General features: G+C 37.6%; 1 protein-coding gene across 3 annotated transcripts in view; it reads left to right on the top strand.

Moving 5' to 3' along the window:
- The window catches only part of GatA (glutamyl-tRNA(Gln) amidotransferase subunit A, mitochondrial), a 154,219-nt gene that overhangs the window by 110,228 nt on the left and 20,326 nt on the right, over positions 1-23,665 (top strand). For 2 of the 3 annotated variants that reach the window (XM_090409632.1, XM_090409631.1), the window contains exon 9: positions 8,003-8,208. The exons of the other annotated variant lie outside the window; for it this stretch is intronic. In XM_090409632.1, coding sequence (XP_090265758.1) covers positions 8,003-8,208 — 206 coding nt within the window. The remainder of the gene's footprint in view (positions 1-8,002; positions 8,209-23,665) is intronic. 3 annotated transcript variants of the gene reach the window in all.

Genomic DNA, 23,665 nt, shown 5'->3' with positions numbered 1-23,665 from the left:
CTAATCAGGCAAGTTGAGCCATTTTATCATAAGCTAAAATGGTGCAAGGAATTGATGTCATTTACACTTGGGAGTCTTTACATGACTCTTAAAGATTTTATCTAAACAAAGAAAAAAGAGTTATGACCACCAGTTTGGTATAGAGGTCATCTTATCATAGTTAAAGCACCATCAGGGTTATGTTGCATAACTGATGTATCATGTACACTCCTTTTACTGATGATGGATGGATTTCATCTTTAGAGAGGGTGACCACCAGTTATAGAGGTCATCTTATCATAGTTAAAGCACCATCAAGGTTATGTTGCATAACTGATGTATCATGTACACCAGTGGTGGCCAGTGAAAATTTTAAGTAGGGGTGCTGCATATACAAAAAAAAAAAAAAAAACACTTTTTTTTCCTAATCCACCACGCACACGCACCAATAAAAAACATTTCATATCTCACAGGACTAAAGTGCATAAGCATACTAAAAATACGCTGCCTTTCGAGCAGCATGAGAATGACGTAACGTACAATGACAAGCGCAAATGAATATATGGCATTAGATCGCAGTGCATTTTTTTCATAATCTAAAGCGTTAATTGAACAATTCCAATTATTAACTATTCAATCAATGTCAAAACATAAGCTGTAACCTTTAACATGTTGTATTGCATTTATATAATGTTGTAAGCATTGTTATTATTTATAAACACAAACAAAATTTAATTTTTATATTTTTTTCCTTGGGGGTGATGCAGTGTCGCATTGCTTATGTACGGGCTGCTACTGATGTACACTCCTTTTACTTACAATGGATGGACTTCATCTTTAGAGAAAGAAAGCAAACTAGTTTAAATAGTGGTTTGTAATTAATATTCATTGAGTTTTTTTTTTTTCATTCTTTCAGAAATTTCCCTAATGTAAAGAACTAGTACTTTATAGGAGTAATTTACAGATTGTTCCATATAAAGAAATATTGTAATTACTTGGAGTATAATGCCATTTTGAGCAGATGGCTCTAGTTTTATATGCCAGTGTTTTTTATTATTATTATTATTATTACCACCCCAAGACCTCATGGAGTCAAAGACTCATCTGGGAGGTCCTTTTATCACACACAGCTTATCATACCGTGTTTTAAACCCATTCAAACTCTTTGCAGACACCACATTCTCAGGCAAGGCATTCCAATCATTCACAACTCTGCACAAAAAAAAAAACCTGCCTCTCACTCCCCTGCTCACACCCTCTTTATACAGTTTCCAGGTATGACCTCTGGTTCTCCCCTGATCTCCCACTATTCTCTGTAAAACTTCTCCAGCATTGATCCTATAACAACCCCTTACCAACTTGTATCATATCTCCCCCTCCAGACTGTCATATCATATCTCCACTTTCCACCAGACTCTGCAAATTACATCTTCTCAATCTTTCCTCATACTCGACATTCCAGAGTTCAGAAACTACCTTAGTCAGTCTCCTTTGGATCCTTTCCAACATCTCTTAATCCTTCTGAAAACCTGGTGACCAAATCTGGGCTTAATAGTCCATGTATGGCCTAATCTTTATGCAATGGAACAAGAATCTCCCTACTTCTACACATCAGTGTCCTCCGCATCATTCCCAGGAGTCTTTGTGTTGTCTTCAAAATTTTGGCATGTGTCCCCTAAATTTTAGATCCTTATCCACTATCACCCCCCCCCCCAGATCTCTTATTTCCTCTTCCTCCAACAATATATTCTCACCAAGCATAAATTCTGCATCCTATCTTTGTTTTCCAAATTTTAAAACCTTACATTTTGCAACATTGAATTCACATCCCCATTTCCGTACCTAGTCACTCAATCTATTCAAATCTTCCTGTAAGGCCACAACATCTTCGCTACACTTCATGGTTCGTCCCAACTTTGCATTATCTGCAAACAACTGAATATCTCCAAGCAAATCTTCACCAATATCATTAATATACAAGTTAAACAGTAATGGCCCTAAAATAGACCCCTAAGGCACTCCACTAGTGACTTTCCTTTTCCTGGATATCGCACCCCCCCCCACCATACACAACTTGTTGATACCTGTCAGATAGCCAGTCTCCAATCCAATGCAATAATCTAATATCCAACCCCATCTGCTCTAGTTTGACTGTCAACCTATCATGATACTCTATCAAAAGCCTTTGCAAAATCCAAGTATATTACTGCGTATCCTTTTCCTCTGTCCAAGGAAGCAGTCACTTTATTGTAATAAGTAAGTAGATTACTAAAACATGACCTCCCTTTAGCAAATCCATGCTGTCCATCAAAGATAATACCATTGTTATCAACCAAACTCTGGATCCTAGTTCTCACAAGCTTCTCCAACAACTTAACCACAACCTGACAAACAGATAGGCCTATAGTTTGATGCTTGAGTTTGATCACCTCCTTTATGAAGTCGCACAATCTTGCCCTCCTTCCACTCCTTAGGAACTTGACCGAGTGCAAAACTCATATTAAAAAAATATGTCAAGGCAGGTGTCAACTCCCTGGCACATTCTTTCAGAATATGTGGTGATATATTATCAAGTCCCATAGCCTTATTAACATCTAGTTTACTCAACTCCCCATACACCTCTTGCTCACCTACAGTCAGTCTCTCCTCCCCATCATCAACTGCTCTCAATCCCTCCATGAAGTCACATTCACAAGATTGAAAGATCTTTATGAACTGTTCATTAAGTATCTCCACCACACATTCTGCATCAGCTGTCTTTATACCATTTTCTCCAATCAATGTCATCCTTCCATAATTATTCTTTCTTTTGCTGGCTACATATCGAAAGAATTCCTTAGGATTCTTTTTGGCTTCATTAGCCAACTGCTCTTCATACCTCTCTTTAGTTACCCTCACCAACCAAGTCACCCTCCTTGCTTGGTCTTTGTAGACTTCATGGAATTGATTATTTCCACTTCTCTTATGCTGCCTCCACAGTGCCCTTTTTCTCTGTATCGCATGCTTAATCTCTTTATTCATCCATCTCACACCCACCTTATTTAACCTTCTCACCCTTGGAATACATTTAGGCATTGTATCTACTAAACAGTTTTTGAAAATCCCCCAAGCTGCATTGATCTCTTTTCCAGCTAACTCCTCATTCCACGCTACACCTGCAAGCTGTCTTCTGAGCTCTTTATAATCACCCCCCCCTTGTAGTTCCACATATAACCTTTTTTCACAGGGGTCCTTGCACTGCTGGCAACCACCTAGGTAATCACCCTCATGGTCACTCTCACCAATTGGTGGATGATTTGACACCTCATTTATAATTACATCCTCTGATGAGATGACCAAATCCAAGATCCTCAATCCTCATGTGCCCTCTGTTACATACCGTCTGAGGTAGTTATCCCTCAAAAATACTAGAAACTCATTTTCTTTACTTCCAGTTACTATCTCATCATTCCAGTCTATATTGCCATAATTCCAGTGTATATTCCCATAATGATCACCCTTATCTTATTTACTTGGCTAATTTGATTGTACATTTCATTATCACCACCATTCACATTACCTGGTCTATAACAACATCCCACCAAGTATTTGATTCCATTCACCTCTATCTCACACCATACTGCCTCAAAACCACTGACCCTGTTTCCCTCTTGCATCTCTACTTTATATGGACATAACTCCTTCTCTATCATCGATAGCACTCCCCCTCCCTTTTTACCCCTTCTATCCTCACGAAACACATCATACCCATCCATCTCTATTCCTGTCAGAATGTCATCCTCTTCCAACCATGTCTCACTTATTCTGACAATTTTTAGGTGAACAGACGGAATTAGTGCAACCATTTCATCTGCCTTGTTTCTTATACTTCTACCATTTGTATACAAACACAACAGCTCATTTCTGGATCTACAGCTAGTTCCACTGATACCACTCCCTTGATGTGATCTCTCCATTCTCAACTGGGGCCATTTCCCTTTCTGCTTCTTCATTTTAAAACCCTTTTCAATACCAACTGTTTCCTCTTGATCCGTGGTCATCCCATTCCTTTCCTGCCTACACATGCTCACCTCCTCTTGGAGCATCCACCTTTCTCATGCTGTGTACCCCTGTCCACCCTGAGTCTCCCCGTTTCCCTGCTCCTCTTGCACACTCATTCTCTCATTTTCTATACTCATACCGCTCACTTCTCCATTCATAACTACCTCTTCAATCTCTCCTGTCTTTCTCTCCTGCTCTTCCACATCACTTCCCACTCGATCTGATTCATTCTCTCTATTCACTTCCAGCAGCAGTCTCTCCAAGCGACTCACACCATAACTACTCAAATGCAGTCCATCGCTCCCATACAGTTCACTTCGTCCCTCAAACTCATTCCACACATTAACAAACTGTACTCTCATCTCCTCACACATTTTAGCCAGCATATCATTCATAATCCTTGCTCTCCGCCTCATATCACCACAGTCATACCTAGGCAACACGCTAACTACCCTTCCTGTCACACTATTCTCTTTTATCCTTCTAAGCAGCCTCCTGATATCCATTCTGACTCACTCTTTGTCCTCTCTCAAATCATTTGTACCTATTAACTCTTTTGCTCGCTCCTGCCTCATATCTAATGCCTCAATCACTCTACTCATTTTAGCACCTGGAAAACATGCCTTGTGCATTTTATCCTCCAGCACACCTTTAATAATGGAGTCGCCATACAACGCCACTCGCTCATCTTTCGTTAACTCTTTCATGCCATCATTATTTATTTTAATAGTTTTTACCTGAATTTTCTTAATTTCATTCTGCATCCATTTCATTTCTTACCTCATCCAATCCATTTCAACTTCCGAATCTCACGACACATTCTCTCTATCATTCAATCTTTCTAACTCTCGTCCCCTCTTCTCACTTTCACTCTCATTCATCTTTCTTTGTTTCTGTACTTTCGGGCCAACATGCATCCAACTTTCGCTATCATTCTTCCCATTTTCACACTCATTCATCTTTCTTTGTTTCTGTACTTTCAGTCCAACATGCATCGAACTTTCACTATCATTCATTCTTTTTTTCACTGTCATCCATTCTTTCGATTTTTTTACTTTTGATTTCTGCGTCACGCCATTTCTAGTTTCATTTTCTCTCAATTTCGTTTCCTTCCGCCACTCTCACCTCAGTTTCATCCCTTTTAACATCCATTATGGTTTCAAATCGCTGTTTTTCTTTTTTACATTTTTTAACATTTTTTCACCTTTCTTTCTCACCATCCTTCTCTTTCAAACGTGCACTCATTTTCCCCGTGACAATTTCATACTAACACTTTCTGTCATCAATTTCATATTTGCATTCATCAATTCCTCATTCAGGTCACACTTCGCACACACCTTCCTTTCATCCTCACCAAATATCCACAAATCATTTATGTAATCGAAAGAATACATACAACAGACCTCACACTTAACAAAATGACTGAAATCTAAATTAAAGTCATGGAATGACAATGCCGTCGCCATTTTTTGCAGGTTACTAAGTCTAATAATAACGATTTCGTAATTAAGTTTTGGCAAAAAAAATCCTCCACACTAATAAAACCGGTAGCGCACAACGTTTACAGCCTCTCTTACTCAAACAATTACACATATATATTTAATTATTCCTAGAAAACTTATCCCAATCAGGAGCTCTTCTTATACATGTTACTGTGCTTGACTCACGAGCACCCTCTTATACATTTTTTTTTGCAAGAATGGTGATGTGGGTTAATATTTAGATATCTGTTAGTATATGTGAATTTTATGTAGATAGCTTAAGATAGAGTCATCTGGAAGTCTTGTTTCTATTCAGGATATTTTATTTGTTTATGCTATTACCTTGAAAAATGCCTCAGTTTAATTCAAAACTGAGTTGTAATAATGTATAATTAACACATAACTTTAAATTCACACATTCAAAGCTTTTACAAACTATTCTTTTTTTTTTTTTATGATGTTCTTTTTTATCGTAAAGATAACCTTACTCCCAAAACATAAAAAACCTATATCACATTTAAGCACCTTGTGTAGACTAAGAATCAGTAAACCTATACTCTGCTTGAGAATACCCAAACATTGCACTCTTTCAAATGATTTTAGGATTTGAGATAATTTTTTTTCCCAAATTCACTATAGCAATAAGCAGAGTAATGCTCTCACAGTGATCAGTAGAAATCATCTTCGTCTAAAGACTTTCACAAACATCCATTCATGCCACAGATTAAGATGGAATCCACTGCCTCACTGCCTGTGGGTTTTGCATGCTGGAGGTGATATACACTCAGCAAGCCACACTTAAGTAGAGAATATCTATGTTGTGCAACTAAATAAATGTCAATAGTTATGACCATTATGCTGTGAAATCCTTCATTTCCTCCCCCCCATTCCTTATGCAAAAGAGGTGAAGAAATCAAGTTTTCAAAAAGATCATCAAAGTTATTTGCATGGGAAGTTTGAAAAGTTAGACATCCCCCCCCCACACCACCATTAAATACTAATGTTTTTGGCATCTATTTCCAAACATCAATCTAAGTGGGAAGGGTCCCCAAATTCATTACTATATCTTTGGTCCCTTAGTCCACCATGTAGAATTAATTTGCTCAGATAGCATTGCATTTAACACAGAACTCCCCCACATAAAAACTCTTTTTTGGCCAATGGCTACACTTCTCACCAAATAAAAAGAATTTTAAAACCATGTACCTCTCCCTTCCAAACATAGATTACAGCAAATCCATCACCATCCCCTATAACCATGGCATCTCAGAAAAGGTGGCCAAGATATTAAAAACGCACAATCTTGTGACCACTTATAAACCACATGAAAAAGCTAGCATTCCTTATCTGCTCTCCCAAAGACCAGCTACAACCTCTGGTCTTTGGGAGAGTTTATAATGCAGATTTTCTTATTATGGACAAACAGGTAGGACAGCCAACATCTGTATATCAGAGCACCAGGATTACATCTGATTCCATCACTGCAGCCACTCAGGATTAGCCTACCATACCCTGGATACCTGGCACTGGATCTGGTAATAAACTCTTCTTCATGGTATGGACATACAAAGCCACCTTACTCCACCAATGAAAATTTAAGTTTGAAAGGCTTTTCCTTGAATCTGCTGCAGCTCTTACCAACTATCCCCACTTAAACAAATATGGTTGTATTAGACTGTCTTCTTATGGGAAACCTTCATCTGCAGACAGTCAGCCCAATGACCAAGAACACCCAACCAAAGCCAACAGGTGGTTAATTATAGGACTTTAACTCTTCCTATATCTCTCCTGTTCTCATCTTTGTTACTTAAGAATACCTACATGCACATGCACATTTAATACCAGTGTATTAATCCCTGAAGATGCCAATTTAACTTTGGTGAAATATAGGAAATAATAATTAAATATTTCTAATTATTATCAAGTCTACATTGTTAATATCTTTAAACAATATATGATAGAGAATCAACGTGTAAGCCTAAACACAAGGAAGGATGTAAGTGAAAATGAGTTTAATGACAGATATGATAAGTAAGCATTATGTGAATAATGTTTAATATGGGCCTCCTGCCATATTAATTGTGAAAGCCTTACAAGATAAAGTTTTACATCCAAACATTTTTTTTTTTTATCTTTCATTATCCATTCATATATTTACCACAGCATTCTTAGCAGAAATGAGCATATTTTTTTGCTGCCCAGTCTGGCTTGTAAAATTTTTTTTCTGTTAATTTACTTGAAATTTATTTTTACCTCCCATTAGCCTTGTACTGATTAATAATTAACTGTTTTAGTAATGTGTCATTATCATTTTGGATGAAAGTTAATGATATTTCTATTATAAATACATATAGTATTTATGTAAACATATAAATGCTGTGTTAGCACATATGACAATGTAACATATATTAGCACATATATTTTGTACATTTGGTAATATTCATTTCACATGTCCAGAAATCAGTAGGTAAAGCAGATCTAATGAATATATATTTTTGTAGGAATTATGAACATTATTTTATGCAAGCATTGAAAGTGCGACACCTTATAGCTCGAGATTTTCAAACCGTATTTGATGTTGGAGTAGATTTACTACTTACGCCAGTTACAATATCTGCTGCAGTCCCTTTTACAGAATGGATGCAAAGAGATAACAGGGAACATTCTTCAGTTGAAGATTTTTGTACGCAGCCTGTCAATATGGCAGGTTAGTTTTTCATATGGACCATATATATATAGTATATAAAGTGTATTCACTTGACTTCCACTATTGAAAATACTGTTATAACTAATCTGCATACTATACTAAAAAGTATTAACCAAATCCCCATAGGCTCAATGCTGTTCTTCTAAAGAAAATTCACTATAATGAACTATTCCTGTGGTCCCTATGAGTTTCCTGTAGTGAGAGTCAATTGTATATATTGAAATGTGTAATATAAAATTCTGTTGCTTAATTAGACAGATGTGACAAACTACACAAAAGGTGTGTGTGTGGGGGGGGGGGAACAACTAATATTCCAGTACTAGTTAGTTAATATATGTAATCATCCCATTATTCATCATTCTGTCTTTATTTTCATATACACAGAATCTTGATCATTCTGTAAATTTTTTGCAAGAAATTTTATTTCAGAAATGCAGTTCATATTCATATAGTCACCAATTTGCAGTCAGTATTCACTTTGCAAACTATTCTGCATAAAAAAAAAGTCCTAACTAACCTCATAGTATTGGGCTTTCATAGCAGTAATTCTGATTTAATAACAGACTCTTCCTTTTGTATTCTAATGAGAGTTTACTGTAATATAATACCAGTAGGAGGCCTCTTTATTGTCAAGTTTATTAACAATGAGAAGAATAACTCCCTTTCAGTTTGAATAAAGATTGTTAAATAAATAATTATAGGGTAATTAAGACAATATTCAGCCACTTGATATCTGACTTACACTCATTCATTCAGGTGCCATCTCCAAACTGAAGGTTGGCGATTATGACCTTCCACTTATTCCTGTCTTGTACATCTCTAAAGTTCTGTTTAATACTTGTGCATGAATGCATGTCCAGGATCAGTGACCCTCTTGTAGTGATGTCTTGGTTGGCCTCTTCCTCTTTTTCCCTGTAGTTTTTCTGTGATAATCATATTGGTTGGTTCTCCTTCTTTTAGCACATCCTAAGAATTTCATTTTCCTCTTCCTAATCTCATTCAGTAATCTTCTTTTTTTTTTTTTTTGGTTTACTCTTTCAACTATTTGATTGTTTATAATTTTTATATAAGCTGATCCATATCAATCTTTTTGGTAACCATATTTCAAGAACCATCAATCTTTTTTCCATTTGTTATCTGATAGACCATGTTTCTGAGGTGTACAATAATGAAGAATATACATAACAAGTCACTGGTCATTTTTGTAATGATATTGACATTTGTTTCATGTTAAGAAAGACTGTTTGAGCTATTTGTATTCTTCTTTTTGATTTCTTGTTCATATTTTCCATCACCACTGATTAGACTTCCCAGATATATAACTGTGTATGGGGTTGCCTTTTAAGGTAATGTTTAGGTTTTTATTCATTGCTTTACTTGTGATTATCATTGTTTTGTTTTCTATGTGTTTATTTTTAGTCCAAATTTATCAGAGTCTCTCTTAGTTTGTTAATGATATTTTGTGGATTTTCTTCATTCTCAGTGATTACTATGTTTTCTGCATATCTTAGGTTATGTTTCTTCCATCAATGAAAATGCCTCTGTATTTTGATTTCCTGAATGACTCTTTCTGAGAAGATCCCAAAGAGCAATGGTGGTAATACACAGTCAGGTTTCTCTTTTTTTTATATCTATCCATTATGAAAGTGTATTGTTTATCTTGACTGCATATGATATTTTTTATCATTAAATCTTTCGAGTCCAGACCAATGTTTTCTAAGATTCCTATAAGTTTATCATGAGAGACAGCATCTAACTTGTTTAAGTTAAGGGATATATATCCCATATCGTTTCTTAGCCGAATAAGAAACTCAAAGAGTTTCATGCCGAATGTAGTGGAAACTATATAAAGTTCGGCGATTCCAAGCGTAAGCAAATACCTGGATACTGCAGCAACTGACCCTTAAGGTAGTGCAAGCTGAGGCAACTCATGTCTAAGGTGGAGCAAGCTCCGATCACTATTCTTGATATTTACCCATAATGTGAACTTAGCTCCTAGGAGCTGTATTACTGTTCTACATTATGAGAGAAGGTCACTACCCAGACCGGTTTCAATCTTTATTGAGGTCTCATCAGTGAGTAGGTAGACCTAGTTAATATCAAGTTTGTAGCGAACAGAACTTATCACCCTTCTATGAGTATTGCCGAGAGGTGTCCTAATAAATTACTAGACATATGAAGATTCAAAGGCTTCAATTCAGCGACATATAACTTGTTTAAGTTAAGGGAAACTCTTTGAGTTTCTTATTTGGCTAAGAAACGATATGGGATATATATCCCTTACCGATATTGAAGAGCCAAAGGCTTCAATTCGGCGACGTATAACTTGTTTAAGTTAAGGGAAACTCTTTGAGTTTCTTATTCGGCTAAGAAACGATATGGGATATATATCCCTTAACTTAAACAAGTTATATGTCGCCGAATTGAAGCCTTTGGCTCTTCATATGTCTAATAACAGTATCTAACTTTTTCAAATTCCGTGAAGCAGAAGGATCTGTCTTTGTATAGCAATTGATCTTTTGTATATGATTCAGAGGTTTAGTATTGCATTGCTTTTTTTCCACTTCTGAATCCAAATGATTTGTCAGCTATTAATTTATTTATCTTATTTTGACATCTGTCCAGTATTATTCTAAGACATAATTTCAAGGCATTGCTCTTTAAGAAAACTGTTCTGTAACCAGGACATTTTAATGGCTTTTTTGGTATTGAAATGATTATTGAGTTTTAGGCAAAACCATGATCATAAATTAAGTTTAAAATTGTTGCTAATTGGATGATACCATTATCTCCTAAATTTATTAATATTTCATTCATAACTATATCTGGACCCATTGCTTTTTTTTTCTTTAATGTTTCACACTATGATCATTTATTTCAGATGATGAACTCTTCTTCATAGTATGGACATATATATCTGTGAGTTTTGAAAAGTGGCATAAGAATTGTGTTTCTGTTAGCTGGCCTATATCATTCTTTCAAAATATGAATATGCATTAACTGTCAAATTTTTATATCCTGTATACATCTGTATACAGGATATATATATATCTATACATATATATATATATATATATATATACACATTTTATATATACATCTGTAGATAGACTGCCTGATAGTACAACGATGGAATTTCATGCTGGAGCATTGCTAAGTTAAACAAGTCCCCCCCCACACACACACTGTTTCATCAGGGAACAGGGTAAACAGTAAAAAGTCAACTATTGGAACAAACTCCAACTAAACATCAACAGCATTCAAGATTAAAACTATCAACATAAGATGCATCAACTGAAAAGAATTGGATCTAGCAGAAGAGGTAACAATGTGACTTCTTTGTTACCAAAACAACAGTGAAAAGAGTAGAAAATTATTACCTGACATATAGAAATATTTGTGGAAAATTTTGAGAAAAGAGCAAAGCTAATAATAATGATCCTGCTGGATTTCTATTCAGGACATGGACTAGTCATTACTAACATCATGTTCCAACATGAAGATGTGCACAAATTCACATGAAGAGAAGACACAAAAAATAAAAAAAAATCTTATTGACTATGCTATTATTGATACTCATCTTGCAGATTCAGGTAATGAGTATATAAAGGATTTGAAATAGGAAATGATCACCATTTAGATTTGATCAGGAAAAATTTGAATAGTGTCTTGAAAAGAATAGCATGTAAGAAAGTTTTAAAAAGAAATAAAGTTGAGCAGCTTTCACAGGTGAACTGTAGATGCGAATACATGAGAGTTTGAAAACAGGAACCAAGACATAGAGATTCAAGTAGACTCTTGAAGAAAACATTGATTGATTCAGCCAGAGAGAGAAGTATATGGTGAGGTTGTCTGCAAGAATTGAAAAATCAGAAAAATTGTTAACTTGGGATGTTAAAAAAAGCAGTCAAGGAGAAGAAGCAGGCATGATGTAAATTCCTGGCAAGTGGGGCAGCATACTTTGAGAGAGAATACAGAAAAAAAAGCCAAAAAAAGAGCAAAGACCTGTATACAACTAGTTAAACAGAAGTCATGGGAATGCTTTAGTAAGAATATATAAATAACAAGAAGGTGGCAAAATATTGTGGAGTCTATTGAAAAAACTTAGAAATGGAGAAAAAGTGTACTTTAAAGAGAATTAAGGATGTTGAAAGTTTATTTTTCACTTGGTTAGACTATAATAAATTTAGTTTAATCCTTTATCCAAGTGTGAGCAAACAAAGTTCGCACCTGAAAGTATCTTCAGGACTGGGATAAGGTAGTACATCACCGGGCGACTCATTGCAAAGGTGGAGCAAGATTACATCATTCCTATCACTGTATCTCCCATAATGCAAAACACATCTCCTTGTGGATATGTATAATGTTATGCATTAAGGGAAGGGCCACTATCCAGACTAGTTTTGACCTTTATTGAGGTCTCTTCAGTGGGAGCCAGGCCCAGATGTAGAGATACCAGGCAGAAGATAGCAGGCTTTTGAGATCGGGCAGAGCGTACCCCCCCCCTTCTTCATGTCTTAGTTGTAGGTATTCTTTTTTTACCTCGTGTTTTTTTCTCATTCCAGAAGAAGTCTATGAGTTTTTTTGATAATTGATTTTCTTGTAGCAGTGTGATGCCTGTGATGTTGACTGTGTGCATCAGCATTGGGGTAATGATTGTTCTTATTACTGTGGCTCTGCCATAAAAGGAGAAAAAGGTTGGTTTGAACAGCTTTATCCTTTCCATGCTTGTTTCCTGTAATTTTTGAGTTGGTAATGCTAGGGTCTCAGAAAACGGAACGCCTAGTATTGTTAGGGGCTGCATATGCAGCGTTAAACCGTAGGGAAGTCTAGTGTTATGGAAATTTCCAAAACTTTTGATTTTAGTTTTTTGTGCGTTAACTCGGAGACCACTGACTATGCTGAAGTTTTGCAGTATGTCAAGATAGATGCAGATGGACTCAGAATCTCTGAGTGTAGCCACTTCGTCTGCATATGCCACTATTTTGCATTGTCTGGAGACTTGGGGCAGTGGAATACCATTAATTGCGGGGGGGTGTTCTCAATTCTGTTGATGAGGGATTCTAATGCTAGAGAAAAGAGGAGGGGGCTTAGCGGACAGCCTTGCCTAACCCCTCTCTTTATGCGGATCGGTTCTGTCAGAAACCCATTAATAGACAGCTGTGTCGAGGCCTCCGCGTGCATATTTTTAATTGTATGCGAAGTCTTGGGCCCACACCTATTTTTTTGAGGGTGTCCTGCAAGTACATGTGGTTGACGCTGTCAAACGCTTTTTCCAGGTCTGTGGAGAGAGGTGCCAGGGGGTATTTTTTTTCCTGAGCCAGTCTGATTAGGTCTCTTAACAAGAAGAGATTAAATTCCATAGATCTACCTGGGATTCCATAGACCTGTGAGCTTGTTATTATATTTTCTATTCCGCCCTTAATGCGCGTGCAGATAATTTTTGTGAAAATCTTGTAGTCTAAGTTGGTTAAGGAGATCGGACACCAGTTATTTGACAAAGTCCGATCTGGTCTTTCTTGGGGATAAAGATTGCATAGCTCTTAACGAATTCCTCGAGGATGTTTCCCGAAGTGAGGAATTCGTTGAAGATGTTTACTAATGCTGGCAGTGCAAAATCCCAGATAGATCTATAGAATTTTATCCCTAGTCCATCTAGCCCTGGGGTCTTTTTTGTCTTCATTGTTTTGCACGTTGCCTTTATTTCTGCCACAGTTATCGGCCTGTCATGCAGGGCACTAAGATGATCGGGAAAACGTTTGACGTCCCACTTGCTGAAATCATCCGTGCCCTGCTGGTCAGAGAAGATGCCGAGATACTGCTGATGAAAATGACGGAGTATTTCATGGGTTGAGTTTAGAATCTGGCCCTTCTCTTCGATTTGGTAAATCATTCTCTCGTCATTTGCCGCCACCCGCTGTTGATTGTAGAATGCGGAGGAAGGCGTTTCCAAATTTCTGAGATAGAGTCTCGTTCGAAAGTCAAGGTCCTCGACTCTACTCTGCCGCTCTTGCTGCAGCTCTATTTCTACTTGTCTGATAAGATCTCCGCAGGGAACTCCACTCCGTTCGTTTATCTGGTACCAGCCGAGTTCCCTGTAGAGATCCCTCAGCCGTTTACGTTGTTGGTAGGGCCTTTTGCGTCCACAGTTTTGAAACAGTTCCTTAGCCTGCCACTTGAAGCGCAGCCAGTTTTCCCAGTCCCAGTTGGTGTTTGTCCATCTGTCACAAAGGTTGTTCTGTAGCTGGTCGCTAAAAAGACTGGGAAAGGTAGGAGGGAGCCTCCAAAGACCTCTGGGAGTGTGATTTTGAATATGACCATTTTGTGGTCTGTTGACATGTTGTGTACTGCGGTGTGACGTATCCTCTGAACATGTTGTTCCAAGTTTTGAGATACGTACACCCTGTCTAGTCTCGTCGATTTCTGGCTGCGGCACCATGTTGTCTCTACTTTGGATGGGTTATTCTGCCTCCAGACATCGACGAGATCAAAGTTTACACAACATCGTTTTAAGGCGGTAATGCTGCCAGTTCCGGTATTTGCATTCCCGCCCACTTTGTCTAAACGTGTGTCTTCCACACAATTCCAATCTCCGGCTACTATGAGGTGGTCTGCTCCCAGGAGATAGTTTTCAAGGCCAGAGAAGAAACCACCTTCTGTGGTATGGGTTGTTCGGGGTGTAAACTGCAACAAGCCGGATGGTACGGCCACTGTACTTCCAGTCCACCGCTACTAGACGTCCTGTGGCGTCTTTCTGGACGTTGAAGAACCCCCCCCCCCCGCGATTAGGGGAACGATTAATTTCCCCACCCCTCGCGAGTGCGCATTCCAAAAGCACCAGTAGCTGGTGACCGGGTAGCTTCTCGAGAAGTTTTCCACATCCCAATGCTTATAAAAATGGGTTTCTTGTATCAGGAGGATATTAATTTTGTGCGTTAACATTAGCCTCCAGACAGCGCTTTGCGCAAAAGGGTTTGCTTAGTCCATTAGTGTTTAAAGTGGCAATTTTAAATTCCATGTTGATGTTTAGAAGAAGGGGGGGGGGGATTGCTATCTGTTCGTGGGTCTGCATAAACCACATCCGATTCTCCATCGTAGCTGTTTGGACTTTTTGACTCGAGATCAATATAGAGGTTGCCTAGAAAGTCCATATCCATGTCGCTAGAAGAGTCTGTTCTGTGGATATGTGGTTGGGGTTCTGCAGGTTGGTCCGCTACCGGGGGTAGGTTTCCTGGCATTGTTACGGCCTCGTCGAAGGGCTCTGTGCCTGTTGCTCCACATTGGCCTATAATTTGGGATTTATCCATTTCGTCCTCCGATGACAGTAGGCTGCTTTGTTTAGCTTTTTTCTTTTCCTCTGTCTCTATGTCTCTTGCGCTTTGTTGGAGCACTGATCGTGACCATTTCTTCCTCCTTCCTGTGTGTATCAATTTTTCCCATCTCGTTGTTGGGGTTTTTTTCCTTCGTGTGGCAGGTTTTCTTGGGTATTTTACCCGCTGGGATTTTTGTGAAGGCTGTGTTCTCCGCTGTTCCCCCTCTTGCAGCCTGTTGGGGGAGCTTCGGAAAATCATTCCCTGATAAAGCCTCAGGTTTTCCGATGGGTGTAGCCCTGACCGGTGTTATGATCCCTCCAGTTACTTCTGCCTGTGTCCTGTGTGGGCATGTGTCAACTTTGTGAGTCGAGTCCCCACATTTAAACACGGTGCTGTGCAGCTTTCTAGTTTGTGCTTCGGTGATCTGCAGTTTCTACATTGTGTTCTTGGGCATTCTGCCCCGAGGTGTTAACCAGAGTTACATCAAAAGCACAATCTTTTAACACCTGGGTAATTGACCATAACCCTGGTTTGGCCCAAGTAAACGAAGTTGGGAACTTCTTTCTCCATATCTATCTGGATTTCTGCTTCTCCTGTTTTCCAGCCTTTGAATTCTTCGTCCTCTACCGCTTTGATATCATAAATTTTCCCCCATTTACCAAAGAATTTCCTGATGTCGGCTTCGTTTTCCAGGTATTCCAGGGGGAACCTGTCTATTTTTAATGTTTTGCATAGGGTCCCTACTACAAACGGCCTGATTGTTTGTCCTGAGCATGGGAAACCATTTAATAGTTTCCTTCTTGTTTGGTCATCTTTGACCACTATTTGAAATCCCCCCCCCCGGGTATGGTGTGAAACCGTATATGTTCTCTGCCCCTACTTTGTTAATTAGCGCTCTCGCCAATGCCCGCTTCTGTATGGACTGGTTGACCTCGATACCGAGAGTCCTAGTTCTGGGCAGAAAGGATGTCATTGTTAATGTGAAATCCTAACTACTATCGATAAAAAAAAAAAAAAAAAAGATGTTAGCAAGGGCCAAAGTCGAGGAACACCGAGCGTTCCTTGTCAGTAAATACGCGCCAAACAAAGGAAGTACCAGAAGGAAAAGACAGAAAAAAGAAAGGTCTTACCAACACTGGAGTACTTCTATGGAACAGGTGCATGAAGCTCTCAAATCCGTCCGCGCAATCTGGATCTCCTAGTCGACTGCAGGTTGAAAGGGTACTACTTTTGCCTCCGGCTGGAATCTGCTGCTTTCTGCTGTTGTCACGGTGATCCTTACAGGTAGTGCAACTACAAAGTGTCTCTTCTGCTATACTTGACCTTGAACCTAGCCTTCAGGTCTCTTCAGTGGGAGCCAGGCCTAAGTGGAGATACCAGGCAGAAGCATTAGCAGGTCATCTCTACCTATAGGAGTTGCCAAATGGTGTGCCACCCTTTTTTAATAAATTACTCTGGATTTAGAGAAAGATGTTGAAAGTTTATTTTTCACTTGGTTAGAGTATAAGAGACCTCAATAAAGGTCGAAACTAGTCTGGGTAGTGGCCCTTCCCTTAATGCATAACATTAGACATATCTGCAAGGAGATGTGTTTTGCATTATAGGAGATACTGAGATAGGGGTGTTGGTAGCTTGCTCCACCTTTGCAACGAGTTGCCCTGGTGTTGTACCACCTTACCCCAGTCCTGAAGATACTTTCAAGTGCAAACTTTGTTTGCTCACACTTGGATAAAGGATTAAACTAATTTTATTATACTCTAACCAAGTGAAAAATAAACTTTCAACATCTTTCTCTAAATCCAGAGTAATTTATTAAAAAAGGGTGACCCACCATTTGGCAACTCGTATAGGTAGAGATGACCTGCTAATGCTTCTAGTATCTCCACTTGGGCCTGGCTTCCACTGAAGAGACCTCAATAAAGGTTGAAACTAGTCTGGGTAGTGGCCCTTATTGCATAACATTAGACATATCTGCAAGGAGATGTGTTTTGCATTACATTATAGGAGATACTGAGATAGGAGTGTTGGTAGCTTGCTCCACCTTTGCAGTGAGTTGACCTGGTGTTGTACCACCTTACCCCAGTCCTGAAGATACTTTCAGGTGCAAACTTTGTTTGCTCACACTGGGATAAAGGATTAAACTAATTTTATTAAACAAAAAAAAGTTTAAGAAAGGAACTACATCTAAAAGAAAAAGAAGTAATAAAAAATGTAAAGATGGAGAAGGCTGTGGATCATCAAATGAAAACTCTTCAGGCTCAGAACAGTTTTTGGATTATGAAGAACTAACTCATGCTAATAAAGAGAAAGCAAGAGATACAATTAAAGAAAATATAATAAAGTTTACTGATTCAAAGTTTCCTCAGTACAGTTATCATCTACATGAAAAGAAAATAACCAGCTTTCAAATCAAGAACAATAGGCATGAAATTGAAATAATGGAAAGCAACTGGAAAAAACTGGAAAACAGTTTAAAAGAAGCAGGTTACACAATTGCTCCTTCACAGATTGAAGACCTCATCGGGTTCATCCAAAATTTAGAAGTTAAAGACTTACCAGTGACTTCAATAATCAAAGTATCTCCTTTCTGCATTGCCTCATTAAATGTGCGAGGATTCCACAGGCAAATTAAACAAGAAACTGTATGAAAATTTATGCTACACCATAATATCAGGTTTCTGTTTCTCCAAGAAACATACTTTTGTGTCTTGATAAAGATATAAAATGTTTAACAGATAGATATCCACTTCTTTCTTAGGGTTTGAGTAGGAGTTCTTATTCTCTCCTCCCCCTCCTTGGGTCATTTTATAATACTCAAAGGGATGCAGAAGGGAGAATCTTGACAATAGATTGGAAATATTGTGGATATGTAATAAGGTTTATAAATGTTTATGCTCCATCCAATGGAACAGTTAGATGAAAATTCTTCCACGAATTGGAGCCATATTTATATGGTGCCCACTACATCATAGCAGCTGGAGACTGGAATTGTACTGAAAACTTCACATTAGACAAAATAGGAGGACACCCCAGGAGTGGAAAAGTGGAATATGCATAGTTAAAAACATCTCTTGACAATGCTCAGCTGGTAGATATGGAGGATTAGCAATCCTAATCTCCAGGCATACACGTACATGAATCAAGGTATTGGTACTCGTATTGATCGAATTTATATCTCTTCTTTCCATATAAATAGGATAATTCAGATAAAACATCTTGACAACATCAAGAAGTCTTCATAGTCCAGAAGAGATCTCTACTTAAGTTAAACCGCATGGAAAAAGTAGAGATCTCTTCTGGACTATGAATATTCCAGACCCTCTGTACAAATTGGAATAATGTTACCTGGAACTGGGATATGTGGTTAAAATTTAAAGAAGTAGTAAAGCAGAATATGATGGAATGGGGAAAGGAACAGGCTTTCCTCAAAAAGGAAAAAGTTGAAAGACCTGTATAAAAAGAGAAGCTGGTTCGTAACAAACCAACGCAATGTTATAGAACGTAGCAACATCATTAGAAACGTTAACATAGAGATAGAACTGGAAAGGCAGAAACAAGTAGAAGAAAGAAATTTTAAGATAAGAATACAGCAGCACTTAGCAGATAGCCCTTCAGCTGCATTCTTCAATAGACAATTCACAAAATTTTGCAAAGAAAGGACTATCACTCAATTCTGTGTTGATGGAGAAGACATGTCCACCACTCAAGACATCCTTGACTCCTTTCAAAAACAGTACAAAAATCTGTTTGAAGACAGTAATACTACTGTTGGAAATTATAACGCTTGGAACATTAATGGCTTTCCAGTTCATATCCAAGATGGGCTTGACAGACCCATTACAGCATCTGAAGTTTACCACAGCCTATAAAGAATGCCAAGCAAGAAAATCACCAGGACCTGATGGTCTAGGGATGGAACTTTATCACAAGGCCTGGGATTTTATCCTTCTCATTCTAGTTACACTGTTTAATTCCTTTCTCTCATCAGGACACATACCAAGTGAATTTGTAGTAAGTCATACTGTCCTCATTTCTAAACCTCATTCAGCAGTTAGAGACCTATTTCTCTATCTAATACTGACTACAAGATATTTTTCCACATTATCAATAACAGGCTTGAAGTGGGAATGAGATACATAATTAAAAGCACACAGGTGTATGGAGCACCAGGTTGAGCAGTAGAATTTAATCTATTTCTGTTATGTGATCTAATCTGCTTAGTTAACACAAAAAAAGCAGTCAATGGTAGTGCTATCAGTAGACCTTACTCAAGCATTTGATAATGTCTGGCATCCCTTTCTATTCCACATCCTCCAACAAATTGGTGTAAGTAAAAAAACTGCTTTTGTGACCCCATTTTTATTAAAAAAAAGACTGTTTTTTAAAACTAAACAAGTACTGAAAACAAACCCGACAAGTTTCGTTAGTTGTCAGACTAACTTCTTCAGGGGGTAAAGAGAACTAACAGTTTAAAGCACAAACTATAAGAAATTATGAAAAACAAGTTCATTTATTGGTATTATGAACATCAAAAAAGTTCGTTAAAAACCGAATAACAGATCTATACAACTGTTAATACGTGTTAGCTGGACCAGTAGAAGCTGTGTGAAATGCCAAGCCAGACTTTTGTTCTCTCTCTCTCTCTCTTTTTTTTTTTTTTTTTGTACGTCCTTTTGATGTTAGCTCATGTGGATTTCTCCCAATCTCCCCGTCTGACCTACGTAGCAGATGCCACAGGAACAGTGAATATTATAAACTCCTGGTTTTTTCATTGGGTGATGTGGAGGTTTCAGAGGATGAAGAGATTTTGATATTTTTTCAAGTGGCAGGAAAGTCACTTTTATGTTGTACTTGTAGATAAGTTTGGCTAATTTATCTGTTACATTCTTGATATAAGGAAGGGTGACTGCATTCTTGAAGTCTTGTTTATTTAAGTTTCTTGTAGGTGCTGTATTGAGAATTTTCTTAATTGTCTTAGTTTTGAAACTATTCAGTTGTAGGATCTGTGTTAAGTATTGTATTTCTTCTTTCAGCTTTTCTTCTGTAATGCTGTATGCTTTATCCCCTTAAGGTTTTTATGAGGCCTATTTTTTGCTTGCAGTGGTGGTGTGAGGTAGCATGAAAGAATCTTCCTGTGTTTGTTGGCTTTCTATAAATGGAGAACGATAATCTGTGTTTTCTTTCATTTATTTCTATAAGGATATCTAGGAAAGGAAGTTTTTTAATTTTCTTCTAGTTCCAGAGTAAATTTTATGTTAGGATATAAGTTAATTAAAATAGTCTTTAAATGCAGTCAGTTCTAGTGCTGTTCCTGGCTTAATGATGAAGATATCGTCTACATAATGGAGCGAAATTTTTGGTTTGATGTGCCAGTTTTATAGAGCATTATTTTCAAAATTTTCCATATAGAGGTTTGCTAGAGCTGGTGAGAGGGGTGAACCCATTGCTAGTACTTCTTTTTGTTCTCAGAGTTTGTCTTGGTATATCTTGATTTTACCACAGATAGGAAAAACACCATCGTTCATTAAGAACACTACAGACTTCATATATACACATCAACCTTTCAGACATATTAGCGAGTTTAGATGTGGTCAGCCTTTTCACAAAGATTCCAAGAAATGAAACAGTAAACATCCTTGAAAATCTCTTCACTAGACAGTACAGCTCTACAAACATTGCATAAAAAACACGTTCTTCCTACCAAGACAAACTCTGGGAACAAAAAGGAGGACTATATGGCCTCCTTCCAGTCCATACCATCAAATGGAACTTTAACATCAGAGAATCCAATCTGTGACATCTGTTACCAAATGGAAACAGTAGAACATACATTCTACAGTTGCCCTCTTGCCCTGCATATTTGGAACAGATTATGTAATGCGTTAGACATTCCATTACTTACAAAAGAACGGGGGTTATTTTTTTACAATACCCACCACCTGTCAGCAACGGGAAGAGAATTTTGATTTTTATAATCAATGAATTAAAATATCATTTATGGAAGGTCAGAAAGAAATATCAAATTTATCACTAGATGGTGTAGACTACTCACATTATGCAATATTCACCGGGGGGGGGGGGGAATAAAATTCTGTCTATTCTTGCTATGAGAGGTTTTTTAAATAGTTCCATCCTCTTAATTCAATGTGGTCTTATAGTCAGTTGCAGGGATGACTGGAGAGCAACCAAGGCAGAGAAAGCCAACTCAAGGCAGTTAACCCAGATGGGGCTAACCACCTGGTATTAGTCATCTTTGTGCTTTATTTTCAATTGGTCTTTTGGTTGTTCATCTATATGAGATTGATGAAAAAGGAAAACTGATAGCCTTTAGCTATATGATGATATAAAAGAGCTGCTGTGGCCTTTTCTCTATCATGCTATCTATCTGTCTTTCTTTCTCCTAATACTATCAGGCTCTATTGCATCCCTATACTAACTACTCTAGGCCTATGATGAGCATCCCTATACTTTTTCACCTCAATAAAGGTTGAAACCGGTCTGGGTAGTGACCCTTCCCATAATGCATAGCATTATAGGAATGTTTTGGCTTTGCATTATGGGATACCAAGGCAAATGATGTGATGTCTTAGCTTACTTATACGAGTTGCCCCAGTCCTGAAAATACTTCAGGTGCAAACTTTGTTTGCATACACTTTGATAAAGGATTAAACCAAGTATATAATTTTTTGGTATCTTTAATTTATAGTATAACCAAGTGAAAAAACTTCCAACAAAGGAACTCTTTCACTTTTTTTGAAGTGAGGCATGGAGTGAGATCCTGTTTTGAAAATTAATTCTTTTTCTTTCTGAATCTGTGGCAGAACTCTTTTCTCCAGTATTTTTATGTATTGGGCACTTTTCATCATACCATCAACAGGCACAAGTGATTGTGGACTGTCCTTTGTAAAACAACCCCAGAACAAGAGTCTGTCTAAGGTAGGCTAGAGAAATTTTCAGCTGCTAATTTGCAAACATAGGGAATTTGGAAACACTCTCCTTGGACAAAGAAACGGCTCTCTTCGGAGATTATGACCTTCTTCTACTTCAACAATCCAGTCTTTGTGCACTTTTGCACACTGGAGCCTATGTTTTTGCATAGTCTTTGTCAACAGTTTTCTTTTTTCTTTTTGTCTGTAGGCAGTCCTCCTTGCTTCTAACAATCTTTGACAGACTGTCATGTCAGAAAAACATTAATTCCACTAGCTCCCAAGTCTCTATTTAAGTCTATAGCAGTCTCAGATTCATGTTGCTTTTCCTAACTAGTATTTTCCTAACAATCTTGAGTAAGTATGGTTTTCCTTTTTTTGTCCACTTTTTCCTTTTCTGTCAGGAGTAAAGGTACCTGTCTCCCTAAACTTCTTTAAAATTGCATTAATAGTACTCAAACCAACACAACACTCATTGGAAATAATTTGTCTTTGACGTATGAATATGTGCTGAAAAAAGAATACATATTTTTGAATGCTTTCTTGGAGATGTATCCATTTTATAGCTACACAACGAATAAAACACTACTAATGTTAACTTGTTTACACTATTAAAAAAGCACAACACTATTAATAAACATAATAGAGACAATTAAAACAGTTAAAACGCACTCAACCAAAATAGTGAACTAAAAATCAAAACCAAAAATAGTAAACCAAACCAAACTCAAAAACCTGCTGAAAATTCAGCTTGTTTGGATTAATTTGTTCGCTAATGTACATATCAGTATTGAGATAGAAAAAGCCATTAAAACCTGAAATGATAGAAAGGCACATGGAGTAGATGATATTTGCCAGAAATGCTTCGATATGTAGGTGTAAAAGTTTTACAATGGCTATACTGCATAATTCAGAAGGCCTACTTAGAAGGTCAAATTCCTGATGACTTAGAGTAGAGCTCTCATTGTATGTCATCTGCAAAAGAGAAAACAAAACTGAATGTGAGTATTGCAGAGGAATTTCCCTGATGAGCATTTCTAGTAAGATTTATTCAAGCACTCTTGAGAAAAAACTAAGAAAAATTGTGAAAGGGAACTTGGAGAAGAGCAAGTTTGGGTCAGATTAAATAGTTGTGAAATTATGGGAATATAACAAGGATCTGTGCTAAGTTTTGTAGATATAACCAAGATCCTTGGTTAATATAATATAGATCCTTGT

This window comes from Typopeltis vanoorti, chromosome 19, assembly GCF_054136105.1.
Source record: "Typopeltis vanoorti isolate ZY-2024b chromosome 19, IOZ_Tvanoo_1.0, whole genome shotgun sequence".
NCBI classification, from domain to species: domain Eukaryota; kingdom Metazoa; phylum Arthropoda; class Arachnida; order Uropygi; family Thelyphonidae; genus Typopeltis; species Typopeltis vanoorti.
This window is presented reverse-complemented; position numbering and strand designations above follow the sequence as displayed.